Source organism: Acipenser ruthenus, chromosome 45 (assembly GCF_902713425.1).
Source record: "Acipenser ruthenus chromosome 45, fAciRut3.2 maternal haplotype, whole genome shotgun sequence".
Classification (NCBI taxonomy): Eukaryota; Metazoa; Chordata; class Actinopteri; order Acipenseriformes; family Acipenseridae; genus Acipenser; species Acipenser ruthenus.
Genome location: NC_081233.1, coordinates 6414020 through 6435104, shown reverse-complemented (window position 1 = coordinate 6435104; position 21085 = coordinate 6414020). Strand labels below are relative to the sequence as shown.

Sequence of the window (21085 nt, the reverse complement as noted above, 5' to 3'; positions counted from 1 at the left end):
TTTATTTGTAATATGGTGTTTTGATATATACATATACAGTATTTTTGTTGATGAAATAATTAGATAAATTGTACTTGCTATGAACGTTGTTTTATTCCTGTTGTATTTATGCACACTATGAAACTAATAAAGTTTTATTCTGAAAAAAGAAAAGGTTTTGGAACGTTGTTCTTCTAAACCAAAGTTGACATATTCTACTAGTATTATACATACAGCGTTTGTTTAATACCCTTCTATATTTCTGTTTTGCTTAGAGATTTAATTTATTATTATTATTATTTATTTCTTAGCAGACGCCCTTATCCAGGACAACTTACAATTGTTACAAGATATCACATTATACATTATTTTTACATACAATTACCCATTTACACAGTTGGGTTTTTACTGGAGCAATCTAGGTAAAGTACCTTGCTCAAGGGTACAACAGCAGTGTCCCCTACCAGGGATTGAACCCATGACCCTCCGGTCAAGAGTCCGGAGTCCAGAGCCCTAACCACTACTCCACACTGCTGCACAATGTAACATAATTTTTTAAATACCGCATTAAAGAAGGTTTTGTTATTCATTATGTTTTGTAGCAAAGCCTTAAACCGTTTGATATAAACATCATAGACACCACCTTTTGTCTGTAAGATTTATTAGATATCAAAAAACAAAATGTTATTATCTGTTTCGTAGGAACTGGCGAGTTATTTATTTGTAATGTGGAGTTTTTATATATACATATACAGTAATTTATTATTATTTATTTCTTAGCAGACGCCCTTACCCAGGGCGACTTACAATTGTTACAAGATATCACATTATACATTATTTCACATTATTTTTACATACAATTACCCATTTGGGTTTTTACTGGAGCAATCTAGGTAAAGTACCTTGCTCAAGGGTACAACAGCAGTGTCCCCCACTGGGGATTGAACCCACGACCCTCCGGTCAAGAGCCCGGAGTCCTAACCACTACTCCACACTGCTGCCCAGTGTTATACCCTCAGAGTAAGAAGTAGTTTTTCCAATCCCATAAAGCTAAGTGTATAAACTGGCTGGTGAATAAGGGCTGCTTTCTGAGCACACAGAATAGCTAAACTATGGAAGCATGTAGAAAAGTAGACTTTTATACTAGAATACATTTTAGTATAATTACAGTTTACAAACTAATAAATACCACAAATTATTCAATCATTCAGTTGCATGCACTGGCAACTATATAGCCAGTTGAGTAACATTTTTAATTTAAAACATGCTTCATAATTTTGGAGGGAGGCTTACTGTATTGTAAACTGAACATACCGCTACTTCTGTCAATGCTTTTCAGAAGATGGAAAGAACCATGGCTACTGAACAGTGCCACCTATTGGTCACTGGCAGCTATGTCCTCCTAATAACACAAATATAAAACTTTAAAAACACAAGCCTGTCAGTCAGCCCTGAGACCAGGGTTTAAAAATAAAATCTGTTTCTCAATAAGCAGCCTTCAGTAAACAGTAGTGTAATCCACATTTAAAAAAAATCCCACATTTCAGCACAAATGTGGCCATTATAGAAATAGATACACAGTATGGAGACGTGTGTCCCAGCTTGACGGGAGGCTGACGGGACACTGCAGGGAAGTCCACATTACTGCTGCTTGTGCAAGCCATTCTCTTTACCTTCAGAGACGTCGCTGTTCACAAATGCAACACTGCAAAAGTTTAAAAACGCAACAAACCACTTGCCCCTAAATGTACAGTGTGTTAATGAAACAATGAGATATTATTGTCGTATAAAATTAATTTTATTACACTTTTAATTATAGCAGTGCACAACTTATTTTCCAGCGACAGAGTACAAACTTGTATTTAAAAATGAAACACAGGGTCCCTGCATTAAATCAATTTGTACAAAGCACCTGGCACAGATGGGAAACACTAGAATCTGCAATAGGAGGCTGTGTGGTCCAGTGGTTAAAGAAAAGGGCTTGCAACCAGGAGGTCCCCGGTTCAAATCCCACCTCACCCACTGACTCCTTGTGTGACCCTGAGCAAGTCACTTAACCTCCTTGTGCTCCGTCTTTCGGGTGAGACGTAGTTGTAAGTGACTCTGCAGCTGATGCATAGTTCACACACCCTAGTCTCTGTAAGTCGCCTTGGATAAAGGCGTCTGCTAAATAAACAAATAATAATAATAATAATAATAATATCTTATTATTCTGTGGTGAAGAAAACGTTCTTTACAAACCACTTTTTGGCGATCTAAATGAAACACAATACACAAGGCATCCTGGTGTAACTAGTTTCAGATACACTCAACCTTCAGGGTGGAAACCACCTCTGTACTATAACTCTGATTCCTGGCTACAGCAGCACAACACTGCTGTAGAAGACAAAGCCACTGCATAATGAATTCTTCTGATATAGTGCATCTTTTACAGCTTTCTGTTTCCTTGAATTTGTGTATTTAGAAGTCCTTTTGCTGATCTGGAAGACAAAAAAAAAAAGTTACACAATAGGCTAGATTATATAAGCCTTTGATAGAGTACTAAAAACTAAAAATAACTTCAACTAAATAGTTTCTTGTTAGCTTTGGAACATTTCATTTTCAATAAATGTACAATAAAAGAAATACACACACACTGAAAGAAATTACAGTTTTATCTAGAACTTCAAATCATTAAAATCAGAATTCTAATGCAAAACTGTAAGAAACCAAATCAAGTAGACCAGCGTTTCGGCCAGCGCCTTCCTCTGCACACACGAATCACTGGACTTTTGTTATTTAATAGATTTACCTTAAAATGCAGTTTTATGACAAGAAACTGTTCTTCCACTCATCCTCAGATTCGTATCTGTTCATCCTGTGTGTGTGTTTTCATTTAGAGGCACACACTTTTTTTACCAGAGTAAATGGTTTGTGAATATCATCCTTTGTTAGGTTTCTAGTTTTTCCAGTTTCACATTTCTGTTTGTCTAGACATTCAGGTCACAGTGTTAAACATCTACCAAACCCCTGCAGTTTTTTTACATCTCAACCAGACTCCTGAGGGTTGGAATGTAGCAGCTGAGGGATGGGAATAAGACTCCTGTTGCATAGCAGTTTCACCCATTCCAGGTTTTAATACAAGCCTGATTAGCCAGTGTACAGGTAACAAGCACAGGTGGGTCTTATTGAACTCCTAGTAATACCAGGAATGGATCAAACTGCTATGCAATGGGGGTTAAGGCTAACACCAGTTTAACAGTAGGATTCAGGTCAGCTGTCTTACCACTTTTTTTCAGAAGCTCTCCTTTCCAAGACTGCTCCATATTCTCCACAAACTGCTCGAAAACCTTCACGTACTTTGCCAGGCTTGTCTTCTTGTAGTCTGCAAAAAAAAAAAAGCAGCATTATTCGTGAACGGAAATCCAGATCATTTCTCATTTTGTTAAGACAGTTCTTTGTTGTTGATGAAAATTATATAAATTGTAGTTCTTATTTGCAATTGGAGTAACTCATTTTGTTGCAGTGATTCCTACAGGGGGAATGTGCTCCACTTTGCCCAGTCTGCCCAGTCCTCACCTCGGACGCGTCGTTTCTGCTCCGGCTCTCCCTCGTTCTCTTTGTCATTCGCTTCTTCATCCCCTTCCAAGGCCTTGTCCAGCTCCTGGCAGATCAAGCTACACACATTCACAACCGTTATTACAGTAAAGCTGGAACACAAAGCCACTGTGGTGTGGAACTTGGTTTCAGGAGACTAGGTTTCAGGGCACTGCACGGCACACCAGGGGAGACTTGGGGTTTCATACAGCAAAGTTGCCTCAAACTAGGTGTCCTGGAACCAGGTTTCAAGCCACTGTTACTGAAAAAGTGGCTTTGTGTTTCAGATTTACAATTAAAAAAACACAGAAACACCAGTATGTTGCAACAATCTCCTGTTAAGGCTGTTGATGTAATAATCTTTAAATAATAATCTTTTTTTTATCGTGCACAATATTTTTGTACCATGATTAAATAGAATATATTATAGTGTAAAAATACAAATATTTCTACGAATCACATTGTAATTAAATGCACTGCTGATATCTTGCTTGATGAAGAGCATCCCTTGGTCTGATGAGTTTCTCACGAACCCCAACACTTGTGAAGCATACCTGATCGTGGGCACTGCAAAGGGATCGAACTGGTCCAGCAGATTCAGATCAATTGGCACAGAAACACGTCCTGGTTACAAGACAGGGGCATGGGGAGGGGGAAGCAGAACAGCCATTACACACACACAAGCAGCGACTTTTACATTTCCTTCAAACCAAGTCTGCAGCAAAGACTAGAACCGCACTCAAACAGCGTGGCTGACGATGCAGCGGAAGCAATGCCATGTGTCTGCTTCACTGCAGTGCATCTGGTTTATATTGAGTGTGATTACATTGTACAGAGCTGCTTTTAATTTGTCAAAAGCAACACAACAAATTACAAAAGATATACACCATATAAAGCAATCAAAAACTGGATTAGTACAAAAGGATCAATCACTGCAGCGATAAAAAGATCGTTGCAGCACTAGTTTGCATCAAGTGAAAAAAGCAGAGACCAAATCCATTCAAAAGGTATACAAACTAGAAAGAAACTACCTGCTTGTCTTAGAAAATGATGCTTTGATTCAAAACGTATTGGATCGCTATAGATATGGCCCAAAGTTTTGCATCACCTAGAATTTTAGGATTGAGACATCATTTAAAATAACTACATGAACATAAATTTAGATCTTCTATTTAACATCATGTGATCACGGTTACCTGTTTTGGGGTGCACACTAAAAGGGCTCTTCAGCAGGTGGTTAACGCCTTTGCTGACGTTAGTATCCAGACGAGGGTAGCAATACTGAAACATGATGTCCCAGTCTCCATAAATCCCTTTCTTTAGAGCTCCCTAGATAAACACAAATGATACAAATTAGAGTTCAAGGCTGGGGGGGGTGTGGGTGTGAATGCCAGCTTTAGACCAGATTCCTACCTGCATTTGGAGCACCCTTTTCTTCAAACATTCCCAGCGCTGGGCCGCAGTTTTGACTTTCAGGAAATCGTTCTGCAGCAAGTCTCTGACCTGTTATCAGCTGTCAAGGAGATGCACAAACCCACAACTGTACCGATTCCCACTGAACACACACTGCATCAAACACGCCACTAAGCAACGAACACGGATACCTCGCTAAACTTTCACTAACTTGGTTAAACAAGGGAAGAAACAGCTGCTTGGATTTGTGGTGATAGCTGCTTTTCTTAGACTGGAAAACAGCAATCTACATAAATCCCAAACTGCTGTTTCTTCAGTTGCATTGGTAAACTAGCCCGATCAACACCAATGATCCACACCTATGAAAAGCCTGATCCGAATAAATCTGTTCACACAGCACTATTAAATACCAACAGACTCCCATGAACTTGCATATCATAATGATGCGAGTGGTGGGGTTTAGATCTGCGCCACTGTTTGGTTCACATTAATGTTCTCCCATATGTTTAAAGGCATTTGTGTTAAGCGATTTTGGAAGGCTTCATTTCTTCAAAGGCGCTGTATAAATGTACTTTTGCTGTTGTACTCTCTCCCATTCTTCTTCAAACTGCATGGACAGTGGACTTCCCTTAAAAAGGATATCTTCAGGCAGTAGAGCCAGGACCTTGTCAATTGATTCTTTGCTTCCGAGGATGTCCTGGTTGACCAAGGCATAGTCCTCAAAGTAAAGCTGCAACACCTTCAATGATTCCCTGCAGGGAGTAAAACAATCCGCATTTATAAAACGAGCTCTCCAGCGCTTCACGGTTGAATCAGAATGTTATATTGTAAAGACACATGGTGCAGTACTGACTTGATAAAGGGATGTATGGGGTCTGACAGCTGCACCTTTTTAATGGCTTCTTCACCACCCTGTGTTTAACAAAAAAAAAAGAATGTTATATTTACAGTCTGAGTTAATATAAGAAATTAATGGCAGGTTTCACATAACACAGAGCACTTATCTTGGACTATCTTATTAAAGGTAAGGTAGTGAAAAATGTGTGCTAAGCAGGGTCTGTGAAATCAGCCAGACGTCAAGTAGACTGACAAGCGACTGAACTGAATGCCATAAATCGAACACTTACTGTGCTTGACTTTCTTACCTCTGCTTTCACAGACCTGATCCAAAATTAACATTAGGACAGCGAGGGCCTCTCAATTCATCTAAACAGTGGTCTCTTTGTGCAAGCCTCCCTGTTTTTTATTACGGTAGCGTTGCATCAATGACGTAGCCCACAAGGGCATTCTGATGGAACAGACCTACCTTCACGGCGCTGAGATACTCTACCACGGCAGCGCGGGCAGACTGGGTGAGTTTTCTGGCTGCTTCGTCACAGACCCAGCAATGGACACCTCGCCTGCCCGAGTAAACCCACAGACGGTGCTTGAAGCCAAAATCCTCTGATAAAAAAAAAGAGAGTTTGATTTGCATCTCGCAAGACAACGAGGACTTGAAAAGCAAAGGCTCGCGTTAAACAGCAAGTTGCAAGATGAAAATCTACAGGTGTTGTGCTTTAAAAGCCCTACCTTTCAGCGCTCGGTCCAGAATACGAATGGCTATGGTCATCAGCGTCCAGCATTTGGAACAGATCTCGGCAGCGCTACAAACGGTAAGATTTTAACATGACGGAATGGTTACCCCAGCCGGGTCAGGTCTCTAGCATGCATCGAAATGCTGACTCTCAAACTGGGCAAAAAAAAAAAAAAACAGCTTTACCTGCAGCAGTTTCTAACGTCGTCGTAATCCGTCATGTCGATATCAAAGACCAGCTCTTTCTCCAGTGCCTGGAAGGTCCCGGATTTCACTGTGTTGTGTTGACTCGGCTGTAAAACAACGCATATATATTTTTTTGACTCAAATTCCCAAGCTGCACACGAATGCAGAATGACATACGAGGATCCCACCCCCCCCATATATAAAGCAATGGAAAAAAACTGCACATTTTTTCAATGAACAGTTTATTTATTATGTGTCCAAACTACTTTTAGTTCAGCTATTTTCAATATTTCACTCATGAAAGGGTTAAATACTCCTGCATTACAAATATGACATGACCGGCTATGCAGTAGACTAATCCCAACCACTCAGGTCGGCCCCTGTTGAAATAAGACGCAGTACATTAAAAATAAGTACTAGCCATTTAAATCTAAACTACAGAGACATCTGAAAATGTTTTACATACAGAACTACAATGCTAAAGTGTGGTTTCTACAGCTGTTACCAGCCTGCAATGCCATTGTAGTAGCATGGGGTTTGGATAAGAAAGAGTGTGCTGTATTTACTAAACACACATCCATAGCAAGGATTTGCTGTCTAAATCTTGACTTTAAATTTCATGGCACGCCAGGCTGGTAACATAGTAAGGCACTTTTTCTGGTGTCAAAAGAGACAGAGTTTAATAAATTAAAATCTATATAACAGCGATGGAAATAAGACTCCTATTGCATAGCAGTTTGATTCACTCCTGGTTTTACTATGAGTTTAATAAGGCACACCTGAGCTTGTTACCTATAAAGTGGGGCTAATCAAGCTCTTAGTAAAACCTGGAATGGGTGAAACTGCTATGCAACAGGAGTCTTATTTCCATCCCTGTAAGGTGTGTCTTTCTGGGCTCCTATTAAAACGTGGAATGGATCAGGAGTGCTGTGAAACAACGTGAACGAACCCTGTGCGAGTACACGGCGCCGATGTCGATCTTGTAGGGGTTCATTTTCTGCATCTCTTTCTCCAGTTCGCTCTGATTGTTGAAGCACTGGTACCGCACGTAGATGTCGTCTTTCAGGGTGAAGGAAAACTCGCGGTTCTGGAAATAATTCTTTGTTACTAGGCATGGGGGGAAAAAAAAGCGTTTTAGTGTTATACATGATGGCTGTTTATGTTTACTGTAAAAATTATACTGTTAAATGTTTCAGTCACGTGATGCTATGCTGAGGTCCTGAATCATTACCATAGCAACACCAGCGTTCTGACAATGTTATTTATATTGTGAGATAAAACTGATTTAAACCCAGGCCTCCATAGCATGTTTTTCTACCTACAAAATGTTTAAAAGCAGCAAGATGTAAGGATTGAACCCCATTCCCGTACCCTTTACTCACCACCTCCATAATTAAGCCAGCGAAAGTACTGTGAAAACGGGAAAAGACGGCGATAATACAGCGGGAGCAGATCGGGTAAACTAGCCTGGTCATACTCGTAAGACATCTTCTATCTCCGACGCGCTTACACTCCGTATGAAACAGAGCTTGTATAATTATGTATTTTCCGGGTTGGACAAGAAACCTGAAAATGAAATGCGGCTGACAAATTACACAAGTAACCTCCTGATAGCAGCGCCAATACGAACTGCGCGGGAAAGAAGACAGCAAGCCGGATGGACAACAACACGCGGGTTTGTGGGAGTTGTAGTCTTTTGGTCGTTTGTATAGACCGGTATGTCATTACGGCCGCCACATTCTAATCGGTTAAGGAACTACGACTCCCGAAATGTAGTTCGACAAGTCAGAGTTAGAATAACGGGGATCGTGGGAAGTGTAGTTTTTGTTTCACCCATGACAGCAAAGAATATCTCTAATGAAAGCAAGTTTACATTTCATATTTATACAGTAAAAATTGAAAAGCTATCGATTAGTTTAAATTGAAAAAGCTATTGTTTAGTTTACTTGTGCCTCTGTCCACTTTAGTCCTGTGACTTAATTCGTTTTTAAAAAACAAGTGTTTCTCGGTGGTGTTTTTAAATTTGGTTTGGTTTGATCATTGTGTATTAATTGTAATTACTATTTTAGGTATTCATCCAATATTGCGTTATCGTTTTTCTCTGTATCTGACTTTACCTAGCTTTGAGCTGCTCGAGCTTGTCTGGAGAATAAGAGTGCCACTGTTCCGTCATTTTTTGCTTCTTATCAGTTTCTGCTTCTTTTTGCACTGCGCATGCTCGCCACTGTTTTACTTCTGTTCCACTTACTGCGTCAGAAAAATCTCCCGACTTATATCGTTTTAATTGCTTGGTATTAAGTAGAAATTGATACAATTATTACTGCTGACTATTTTTCCAATATGTGTAGCGCTACCTTCCTAAGATTAACTTAAATTAAAATATGTAGTATGACCCTGTTTCTAAAACATGGGCAAACAGTATTCATAATCGTAAAGTAATGTGTTGATGGCATTTTTGACCCCACTATACGGCCCTTCATAATTTATTACCATTCACCCATTGTTAAAAAAAAAACAAAAAAAACAAAACACGGGTAGCAATTTCTTCTCTAGCTGCCACATTTTGCTACCGGTAGCAAATTCTGATGGGGAGGCATAATGTGACGGTACACCAGGACTGAACAATCTTCCTCATTCTAGTCAAATCATGTTACAAATTGAAAACTTTCAACTCTGCCAGCCCCACCCCAGGCAGCACAATGACGTTGGGCCAACGTTGGCATAAATTTGGCTTGTTTGGCCATTAGTCACGGTCGATGAAATGTGTTTGACCAAACCTGAGACAACCAACCTATCTTATATGCACATCTTCAATTGAGATGACACATTTGGTTTTTCAACCTTTACAACTGAACTTATGTGTACATGTGTTTGAAGAAAGAACACATATTCTAACACAATAAAATCAAATCATAACGCATATATAACGAGGCTATTTAAAAATGCTGTTTGTTTTGGAGAAACCATAGACCAAACCGACATTCAAACACTTCACGAGCCCTCTCCCTCAGGAGACTTTCTCAAGATTAACGTCTTTCTCACAGACTTTTTTTATTGGCATTTGCGGTAACCTTAAACAATCCGTCAGTTATTTTCCTCACAATATCTGTCAACGATTTTAATTTCATGAACATTTCTTAAATTACGGTTTTAAGAATCTGCATCCTTTTCTCCAGACAGGAAACATCCACTATTTATTGTGCGGTAAGTTGTTATTCAGTATATGAAGTAGGTTACAATAAGAATAAAACACATTAATGCTCCTATCATGTAACAAAGTGTTATTTGTTTATAATAATAATAATAATAATAATAATAATAATAATAATAATAATAATAATAATAATAATAATAATAATAATAATGTACACATTACAATAAACCACCTTTTTGTATTACTCTCGGTTGTTGATTCGCCGGTGCCAAATCGGAAGTAGTAATTTGTGGTCAAGGTCAGTTTTGACAGTCTGAAGTTATCATTGTCATTGTGAGATATTGTCCCTCCATTCTGATGAACGCTGAAAAACTAAGGAATTGTCAGAACAACTTTCCAATAAACCTTTATTATTATTATTATTATTATTATTATTATTATTATTATTATTATTATTATTATTATTATTATTGCTGTATTTTGGGTGTATTATTATGGTAGACTATTGGGTGTAAATACGGTTGCTTATTAGTATAAACATGTGTTGTTGTTATGGTGATGGGTGTGATTGTTATTTGTGTTGTATAGTGTATATTCCTACTGTTATTGTTGGGTATGACAGACGGAACTCATTGATAAAGCCTGTAAGAATGCATAGTGAATGAAAATCAACGTGCGTGTGTTTAATTGTTCAGGTAAGGTTGGGAGTTTGGGTTAATTATGTAATTATAGTTCACGGTGTATTGGGGAACGGGTGCGCTATGCCAGTTGAGGAGATGTTGTGTGTGGAGGAGGTATAGAGATACAGTCAGTAACTATTGCTATTTTAAATAATGTTGTAAATTGGACTTTGGGGTTGTTAAATATCCACATTTTCACATCACAGCATTAGGACTCAAGTGCGACAGCAGAATGGGCTGTACCTTTAAATTCTCCAATGCGATTGTTGTGGCAAATGACGTAAGCGATTGTGCAGCCATGGGTCCTGGGAAAAAGGATCTGAAAGACTGATCATTAAGCAAGAGCAGAATTTAATAACACAGCTGGCAAAAGCCTGGAAAGTATGTGTGACGAACTTCCTTCCAGTAATTAGCATTTTATAGAGCGAGAAGCACGAAAAAAAAAAAAAAAAAAAAAAAGACACAGCGCTTGTCAACATGTTGAAAACTAGCGGTCTTCTTGTTTGAATTTGATCTAAACATTTTAGCAACACTCTTCCAGGAAGAGAGCTGCTAATGCTTTTTTTTTTTAAAGGCAGCCCATGCATTAAATTTCAAAACTCTTCGATTATAATTAAGTTTTCTTAAGTGATTGAAATGCTGATATTGGAGCAAGGAGCGTGGTCGACGTTCTAAGTTTATTTTAGAAGCTCACTTCTCTTCCGGTACAGTTGGTACGTTTTCTTAATTATTATTATTTATATTTCTTACAGTTTGTTTACACTTAAAAACAAACTTTAATATAGATGGATTGTTGCACCAGTTATACACGTTTTATTCCAAAAAGGAAATCTGTAAATTACATTTTATAGACTTCTCTTGCAGATGTGTACTACCATGTCTTTGTTTTCCAAACTATTCAGTTTTAACAACAACAACAAAAGTAGCTCGATCTAACTTTCCCATTTTCTTACACAGAAAAAGCTTATACACCGCCGCAAGGCCAGGATCATATGGGATCGCAAGGTAGGTCATTAAAATATTATGTTGAATATTTTTAGTTTAACATTTTTATGACCTTTTAAGTGCCCTACCTATCTACCCTTTTGAAGTGATATTAGAATTTTTTTTTTTTTAAACCCTAACATACATAAGTGTTTTAAATGTAAACATGCAATGGCTGCAGTAGTTGTACCGTTTTCATTGTTGACACATTGTGTGCGTCTGTACCGTACGCGTTACGTTATGTGTGATAACGTGTTGGCATTTGGCTGTGCTTTATTTAAATGGTATGGCGTAGTCTGAAGACTCATGGATCTCCGACTCCATACAACAAGTAAGACCCTCTTAATCTATCATTTGATAAAAAAAAAACAACCCGTGGATTATATATTTATTACAGGGTTGTTATGTGCTAATGCACATTATAATTGTATTTTTTCCTATTTTGAGAGTTATGAAGAATTACAACGAGTTCGATCGCATGGCTTAGTTCCGTATAGAGGCCAGACACGACTGTACACACTAGCCGGCTGCTGTAGCTATACATGGGGCTGAACTGGTAACGATAAATGATTGATTTCAAATGACCATTAACTTGCTAATATCGATATACACAACGTGCATGTCATACAGGTAAATGTGATGTATTATATTTGAGAAATAATGCCGTCAGAATGTTCATCGTGTAGGTTATTGAGCGTTTTCAGCGGCGTGGTGTGTGTGTGTGTGTATATATAATATCTCTTATGCATGATGCACTTTAGCTGGTGAAAATGAATAATAATAATAATAACACACGTTTTTTTACACCTGGTATTTGTGCTATAATAAATAGGGAGCTGGGTATAATAATAATATACTTTTTAGTTTAATCTAAAAAGAACCGACTTGTACCATCCATTTCAGTGTTGTGCAAGTTCCCTTTTTGTTGCAAATGTTAAGAACGAAACCGTATTGTGTGGGCTTGTGATACAAAAGATACAGTATTATGAAAATGCAGTTTTCCATATCTTCCAAGGCCTTTGGCTTATCATTAAGAAGCCCATCCAGTCTGTTTACCCATTCAAACAGACAACTGGGAATGCTCCCCCAACTTACAGCAGTCGGAGGGTATATGTGACCGTGGGCACAGTACTGGCAGGCAGAGTTGAAAGGTCACATTGTCACATGGTTTGGAAATAGGAAGGATGGTCAGTGACCAGACAAGAGAAACATTAGTGGAGAAAACGACTCGGAACGAGTACAAACACCCTACAATAGTAGAGGCTGTGACACCCCTCTGCCTCGCATGCAGTCAGGTAAACAAGACTCCTACTGCATAGCACCTTCACCTGTTCCAGGTTTTACTACCAGCTTGATTAGCCCCAGCTGATTGGTGACGAGCTCAGGTGTGTCTTTTTAAACTCTTAGTAAAACCAGGAATGGATCACGCTGCAATGCAACAGGAGTCTTATTTCCATCGCTGCATTGCTGTGTGGCTGGCGATTTTCAGATAAATTACCACTGTGGGGGGTATTTGTTGCAAAAAAAATAATTGCAACATTTATTCCTGTGTGCCTGAGGCACAGGTGTGAGGATTGTGTTACCTTCCCCCCACCTGCTGTTAGGCTAGCTGTTACCTAGCAACCACACACTGGGGAAAACCTGATAGTCTAGTACTACTGTCATGTTTATAATGATAATCTTCATGATCTATAATCGAGCTTGGATTTGCAGTATAACCTCTTGCTGCTGCATTTTGTATCGCAGGCACGTGCCTGTTTCATGGGGTTCTGGTTTAAAGCTTGTCTTTCGGGAATGTAAACAAACTGGACCATAACAAACACCTGCCTGCTTTCTATTGGCCTAACAATAGAAATAAGTGAACAGACACCAAGAACATGCATTTGGCAAACAATCAAACACACACATTTATTTATATATATAGCTCTGACAGATAGCAATTGACACGCAACACATTGAGAACACTGTAGTATTCAAAAGCAAGAATCTAAAGAAATGTGGTGATTTCACCATAGCCTTCAAATACATCAGAAAGCATGTTTGTGTATATTATTATACATTAGTAATATAATTTGTAACAAACGTGGGTATATCTAGCGTAAAATAATCCCTGAATTAATTGATTTATTATAAAAGAGTACGCATTGTATTGCTATTTATTTTAAACAGAATATTGAATGATCATTCATGGTATACAGTTTTTATTCACCTTAGGAGGATGTCCTTGCATAAACCTCTCGTCCCTATCGGGGTTTGTGGTTTATCTTCTTATGGCGAATTAAAAACACATATTAGAAACGATCATTCATTATCCTGTGTATATACACTGAAGTTTAGTATTAGAAAGCAAAAAGAATCGAGGCAAAATAAAAGCCAGTGCAGATCGAATCCACTAATTGAATCTGCATAGTTCACAGATTAAAAGCTGATGTAACTTTGCTCCCCCCCCCCCCAGTATCTTCAGCCACGATGAGTGCGCGAGCGGGGAGGAACAGCGACGAGGTGGTCCTTTCTCAGCCCCTCTGGGACTATTTAACCGCGGGCCAGCAGCACGTGGCGGAATTCCAGGCGAAGCACGGTCTGTGTGTGGTGAGGCAGAGCGAGAGCCCGGGCTGCTGTACAGTCAGGCTGCGGCCCAGCGAGGGCGAGGGCCCCGTCTCCACGGCGACCCGCAAGGCCTTTATTTCCCTGTGCAGGGCCGTCCACAAGGAAATGACCAAACAAGTGACGCCCAAGAGAAAGCGTTCTCTCCGGGAGGCCCTGAGGCGTGTGAGCGGGAGGGACGAGGGCGGCCCACGCAGGTCCCAGAGGCAGAAGCTGAGGAAGGAGCAAGCCACAGAGTTTGAGGAGCAGCCGCCGAGCCAGGAGAGCCCCAGCGTGAAAATCGAAGGGGAGGAGGAGCCCAGCTGCTCCATTTGCATGGGCGAGATGGTGGAGAAAAAGACTCTGGACAAGTGCGGCCATTCCTTCTGCAAGAGCTGCCTGGAGCGGGCTTTCCAGGTGAAGAGGGCCTGCCCGGTGTGTCGGCTGGTCTACGGGCAGCTCGTCGGGAACCAGCCTCATAACGGCAGGATGATTGTGGAGAGGGAGCCCGACTTGGAGCTGCCGGGACACGAGGGCTACGGCTGCATCTGCATCATTTACAGCTTCCTGCCCGGGATTCAAGGGGTGAGCATGAGTGCAGCACAAACCGTCCTGGAGCATCAGCACACCTGTAACTCAGACCTGCAGGGCTGCCCAAAGTATGGCTCTTGCGTCCCACATTGTGTCTCTCTTGATTTAGAGGTAAAGGCTGCGGGGTTGGGGGCAATTCCTGTGTTTCAATTCCAATTCCTTTTTAAAATCCATTCCAATTCCCTTTTAATCAATTCCAACACACTTTTGATCAAAGTTGCAATTAGCAGTACAGTAGCCTGTCGCGTATCCGACTGCAGTGGGACCAGAGTAAGGGCGGATATGTAAAAAGGCAGATAAATGAATCTTGTTCTAAATACCATTATACACAGCTATAACAATTACTATATTCACGCAATTGGGAGGCAGCTTAAGGGAGCTCCCCTAAATCCCTTGTTTAGAAAGATACAGGGTATTAATGCTTGTGACAGGGTAGCCGTCTGCCGTGTGGGTGCGTGCATTCGCTGCTGAGTGACGGGCAGGAGATCGAGACGGAGGTTGAAGTTGATACGCCCCCTGCAGGCGAAAAGGCTTTATTTACATATCAACACACTGAACAGCTCACGTGACACTACCAGCAATGGCAGTGCATGGAGCACATAGAACACAGTGTATAAAAACTTTTGGTAGGATTGACACTCTCTGAACTAATCTTCTGTGTTCAATAATAAACTAGCGTTGCTGTAGAGATTGATCATGGCAGAGAAATGGTCAGGGCAGATACACGACTGATTGCTGTATTCTGTTAATAAGCTTCTCCCAGGAATTGAAAAGCAGGAATTGACCCCAACCCTGAAAGGCTGGACTCCCAGTCGTTTTTAAAGGAAATCGTAGTGCAACAGCAAATGTTGTGTACGTGTTCTAACGGACGCAAAAATCTACTGAAGAGGTGGGGTGGTGCAGTTACACATGTTTGATGGAAACATTTCTTTGTGTTTTTTTCTTGTTCTGTTTCCTCCGGCTCTTTACAAACTCCCTGGTCACCAACGATGTGGCTCTTGCAGCTCTAGCTAGGACCCATAATACTTGTATGTATCGATTACAAATATATCACAATAAAAAATGTTTTCATGTAGTCTATTTCTTATTTCGTCCCCCCTCTTTTCTAGGAAGAGCACCCCAATCCGGGGGTGTGTTACCCGGGCACAGACAGAGTGGCGTACCTGCCGGACAGTCCCGAGGGGAACCGCGCCCTGGCCATGCTGAGGAAGGCCTTCGATCAGAGGCTTATCTTCACCATCGGCACCTCCATGACCACGGGCATGAACAACGTCATCACCTGGAATGACATCCACCACAAGACATGCATCTGGGGCGGCCCGCGCTGGTACGAGGGGCTCCTACACGGGAAGCTGCTTTATAACTCTTTGGAACACATCCATTAGAGCAGCACCAACCACAAACGGTTATTCAGAGATTGAGCTCTCCACAGAAATCAGGTGCGGACAGTCAGGTGAGGGTCATTGGTGCTAACTGGGCTCGTTGTACAATTCAGAGTGTAACACCTGAATAAGCAGCTGCTTGGGTTTGTGTGGATCGCTGTTCTGCACAGTCTAAGAAAAGCAGCGATCATCACAGACCCAAGCAGCTGTTTCTTCACTTGTTTCACGTTGAATGTCCCTCCCCTGATTGTCAGCACCTGATTTCTGTGGAGAGTTCAATCAGTTATCAAATGATCGTGCAGCTCTAGTATTAGTCGCTACTACACTTTGTCATTTTGCTGAGATTGTAGATCTCTTGTCAATGACAAAGGTAATTCTGTGTAAACAGATTAAATACATTAATATAATTTTTAGATTTAATGACTTAATTAATAATGCGAAAAGCATAACAAAGCATAGCAAAAAATAGTTAAGCATTGTAAAGCCCATAGAGATATGGTAAAGCTTATTTAAAACATGGTAAACTATAGCAAATGAATGGTATAATCATTGAAAAAGCACAGTGCAGATTAAATGGGGGTAAACTTTTTTAAGGGATGTTACTGTATATACAGCAGCTACTTCCAAAACACCAACATGCCCTCGCTTAACTGCAGTCAGAATATTCAAACCTGGTGATGTGTGTGTGCCTTCCTTTCTTCTGTCCACTCAGCTTTGGTTATCCGGATCCTACCTATCTCGTGAGAGTGATGGAGGAGCTTCGAGAGAAGGGAGTCACTGCCGATTGAGGGCAGGGGATGCTGCCTCTCCTAACCTGTCCCTCCTAGCCTGCCCCTTCCACTTCCTGATGCTTCTGTGACCAGCACGGGACTCCCGACAGTCCCCAGCCTCTCTTGAGGCCCTGGTCCGGACCCTCGGTCCGTGTGACCCATTCCTGTGAAGCCGGGGTCCAGTCTGCATTGCAGATGTACCTGTTTTATTTCGGCGCACACTAGCTCCAACCCATTGCACTTGTGAGTGTGCACATTTGTTGAAATTGTAATCTCTTTTTTTTTTTTTGTTAGATAGGGGGTGAGTATTTTTTTTGTGCAGGAAAATATCTTTGTAAAACCTGTACGAGTGGGGATGTTCACTTGCCCTGCACCCCAATCCTGTTTTGTGTTTTTATGTGTGTTTGTTTTTATATGTATGTTGTATTGTTGTTAAAATGCACTCTTCTAAATCTGACTGCAGTTATTGCAGGAATTATCCCAGCAGTAAACATTCTGCCCTGTTTGTAGGAGGTTTATTGATTAACTGTTGGACCTTAAAGGGATCATCAGTGTTTTCTTAATATTTAATTTCTTACTTTAATATTTTCTATTGTGTGTGTTCCGTATAACTCTCTTAGATCATTGTCAAAAATGCTTCTAAAAAGACTGCTCTATTCAGGTGGGTCAGTGCACTGTAGCCCACAAGTGAATCCTTGTGCACTGAAGCCTGTTTGACACTCGAAGTGTGAATTATTCAGAGCAGACTAACAGGTAAGAAATTCAATATTAGGACATTTAAAGGATATTGCATGTCACAAGTTCAGATTTAGCATGGATCCGACACACACACACACAACGGTACTGTATGTTTGCAAACGGGTCATTTTAGCAGCAAAGCAGAGACGTTCTTCTTCTGCTCAGAACTGCCTACCTGTGTTTTTCTCTGAGAGGGAGATTAAGGAGACGAGGGCACAGAAAAAAAATAACCAGGCTGAGTATACTTCAAACAATCGCAACGGGACTGACAGCATGCAATCCCAGAGCTCGGATCTAAACCGCTGTTCAAGAACGGATTGAAGCTCAGCAGAGACCCTAACGCTGGACATTATAAGAGACAGGGTCAGCTTTCAGAAACTCCAATCTGATCTGAAGCGTGCATCACTTCCAATTCCTCTCTACAGTTGTACAGAATCTAGGTGAGGGTTTTGAACTCCCGTTTTCATTCTTAAAGATTAGGTAGCTTCATATTTCAATCTCTTTGTGTAATTCCCCCTTTACCTGTTGACCTGTGTGGTTATTGTGAGTGTTTCTAATTGCAATGCATGCTTATTTTTTGTCTGTTAGGATTAGTTTAGGAGCTGCTCTACTCTTCTGGCGTCTGAAATATATTTAATCCAGGCTAGTGTCTTTATAGAAGTACAAGTCAGTGCCATCTAGTGATCTGACACTTTCAAAACGTGATTTGCAGGCAGTCCACCACTAATATAAAGACACTCTGGCTAGCCTAAATTAAATATGTCTATGGCAGACTAGAAGTACAGAACAGCTCTTGAATGTCAAAGCACCTTAACAATGAAAAATCCAACACACTTTACTGGAGTTAAAACCCCTCGGAGGGGCTGCAAACCTCATACAAAGGTAGAGAGTCGATTTTCTAAAAATCCCCAAATCTGCTTTTCAGTAGATCGCTCTCCTTCACTGCCGTGAATCATTTCTTCATCGTTTTGCTTGTTTGATCTACTCGGTCTGGTTACGTTTCACAGCCCTCTTCAGATTAAAAGATGCTGTCTTTAAAAATAATAATACTGAGACAAACTGTGCTGTGTAAATAGGTCATAAAAAAAGGGAATGTTCTTACCAGTTTCTATGTGTTATATTTTGTCCTAGCCTTCATGGCTGGCTTTGTAGGACCATCAAAAGCAGCAATCATGGGCTGCTACCTACAGCTATGGCTACAGGTTTTGTATCACCCTATAGAATTAACTAATTTTGTTTCACACAGTCGAATGAAACCTGATGAATAATGTTTATGTAACATATTGAATTACATGCCACTTTGTAGTTCTCCATATACTTAAAGATAAAATACTGTACTACTATTATGGCTTCCGGTAGACATTTGCGATATCAATATGATGTTAAATAAAATATCTAAATGATGTTCATATCGTTTTTTATTGTCTCAATCATAAAATTGTAGGTGATGCAAAACTTGTGGCTATATATGAAAGGTTGAAATAAATCTACCAGGAAGTATAATCTTTTTTTTTTTTTTCATGGTTCTTGATTTAGAATGTAAGCCCTCCCAATATATTCTCTGGTAGCATATAAATAACCACTATATCTGTTGCAATTCTAGCACAAACGGGCACTTTTCATTTGCTGGAAGGCCTGGGTTGCATGGTAACGGAGACTCTGCTACCCTCTCGCCTTTTAAAGAAGGGTTGTGAAACGAAGACTCCCTTTGCAGAGCACTTCGGCACATTCCTGGTTTTACTGTGAGATTAAACTGCTGTGAGTTTCTTACCTCTTACTAGAACTAGCTAGACTATCACTGGCCCCCCATTCTCTTTTGTTAGGAGATCTTTTGGTTCATGGATTTTGTGCTTGATTTCGGAATATGATTTCAAAGACAACGCTCTAGATTCCTTCAAAGGAATTGATGTTTTTAGAGACATCATAATTGTTCAACTGAATTTGAAGCCAATTTAAATGACTAACAGACAGTGACGTCAATTGAAGTAATTTGTTGCCACTGTGAGAAGCTCGTTTTAACAGAATGCTGCCAGTTGCAATTTTGCAGTCGATTATGGAACTGATTAAAAGGGAATGGGAATTAGGAACGGAATTTACAAAGGAGTAACTAAAGAACAGGAATTGACCCCTTGGCTTCACTTCACATGTTAGTCGTAATCGATGTGACCTACAGCACAGGTACCAGGATGCAGCAGTTTATCTACATATAAAAGCAAGCACAGAGCCAACTCATTCCCAGAGCAGTAAAGGGACAGTAATAACACTAATAAAGCTAGTAAGAGGAAATAAAACCGGTGACCTTTTAATTAGTCTTGAAATCCAAAAAGGCTTCAGTCTCCATCGTTAACCCAGCACCTTCCAGCAGCACTTCATCTTAATTTATTGTTAAAATTATTATTACGGATACAGCTGAAATCGTCCTTTCTTTCAGTGATGTTGCAGTATGCCGCTGAACTCATGAAACAATGTGGAGTAATAAGTTTTGCAGGCATATTTGTTTTAGTAAAACATAATAATAATTGAGATGCAGTACGTATGCATTCGAATAAGATTGTAATCTTTATTTCTGTACTTGTTGCTGTCAGTTCGTGTGCACACTAGAGTTGTTTTCTGTCGTGTTTGTGGGTCCCCACACACGGGTTTATATAGTTCAGTGCCTTACTTGCTCTGTGCAGTTTGAAAGATGAAGTATCGCTTTTGCCTTGCAAATTGGAAAACAAAAAAAACCTACCTATCAGAATTCAATCCTGAACAGTGGCGGCTGGAGTTTTAACATCGAGACTGCTCTGAAAGGTTTGAATCAGGCTTGCAAACCAAATGGGACCGTGGTCAATTTCACAAACCCTCCATGCAGTTTGCACAGTATGGGTATACAGGAGATGTTTCTAATGGAGCTAAATATATCCGGTTAGCTTTATAGCCCACCCCCCCAATTAAAACCACTTTTTTTACAGTCAAGATTTACTCCTAGATAGCTATCATGCATTCAACAGTGGATAACCATGTGATGGTTGTCTAGCATTGTCATTGAAACCAGACTATGCAATGACAGTCATAAAACATTAAGGTCCAGGGACCAGCTTCACTATAGAGATTATAGTGCGTTGAATGGCTGTGTTTAAAAAAAGAAAAAGCAAATGCTACATCTTCAGCTCTCTACTTTCTATGCACTAGCAAACAAATTGCACATTGTTGTCTCTTAAATTGGGTGCAATCCTGCTTTTTTTAATAGTTTTGTTAATTTCTATTTTCAAACTTCTTTATACAAAAAAATAAATGAAAATACTACTTTGCTTTGTCGTACTCGCCATCGATACTGACAATAAAGTATTTCTGTTTTGAAATGTGTTGGGGTTTTTTTTCTGCTTTGTAACTGAATCGTTTTTAACTGGCGTCTACCTGTTATTTTAACCTCCCCTTGAACTATGTTGTTATGGTAACTTATTCTGTAATTCTGTTAACCGCAAAAGTTACAT

General features: G+C 40.1%; 2 protein-coding genes across 5 annotated transcripts; one reads left to right on the top strand and one right to left on the bottom strand.

Moving 5' to 3' along the window:
- Positions 1-713: 713 nt before the first annotated feature.
- LOC117966911 (DNA primase small subunit-like) lies at positions 714-8379 on the bottom strand. Its single transcript, XM_034913819.2, has 13 exons — positions 8110-8379; positions 7677-7834; positions 6728-6834; positions 6538-6611; positions 6275-6411; positions 5822-5880; positions 5611-5720; positions 4969-5060; positions 4752-4884; positions 4110-4179; positions 3538-3635; positions 3245-3343; positions 714-2459 (listed from the first exon to the last, which is right to left on the bottom strand). The coding sequence occupies exons 1-13, from the start codon at positions 8213-8215 to the stop codon at positions 2440-2442; spliced, it is 1263 nt and encodes a 420-aa protein (XP_034769710.2). The 5' UTR covers positions 8216-8379; the 3' UTR covers positions 714-2439.
- Positions 8380-9845: 1466 nt separating this feature from the next.
- On the top strand, positions 9846-20953 carry LOC117962411 (probable E3 ubiquitin-protein ligase DTX3). Of its 4 annotated transcripts, none has more exons than XM_059013263.1 (5): positions 9846-9931; positions 11519-11566; positions 14001-14713; positions 15829-16046; positions 16814-20953. In XM_059013263.1, exons 2-5 carry the CDS (start codon positions 11554-11556, stop codon positions 16887-16889), a joined length of 1020 nt encoding a protein of 339 aa, XP_058869246.1. In that variant the 5' UTR covers positions 9846-9931; positions 11519-11553; the 3' UTR covers positions 16890-20953. The 4 variants fall into 4 exon arrangements, with proteins under 4 accessions (XP_058869246.1, XP_034770132.2, XP_034770130.2 ...); XM_034914241.2 differs by lacking the exon at positions 9846-9931 and adding an exon at positions 10682-10942; XM_034914239.2 differs by lacking the exon at positions 9846-9931 and adding an exon at positions 10984-11274.
- The last annotated feature ends 132 nt before the right edge of the window (positions 20954-21085 follow it).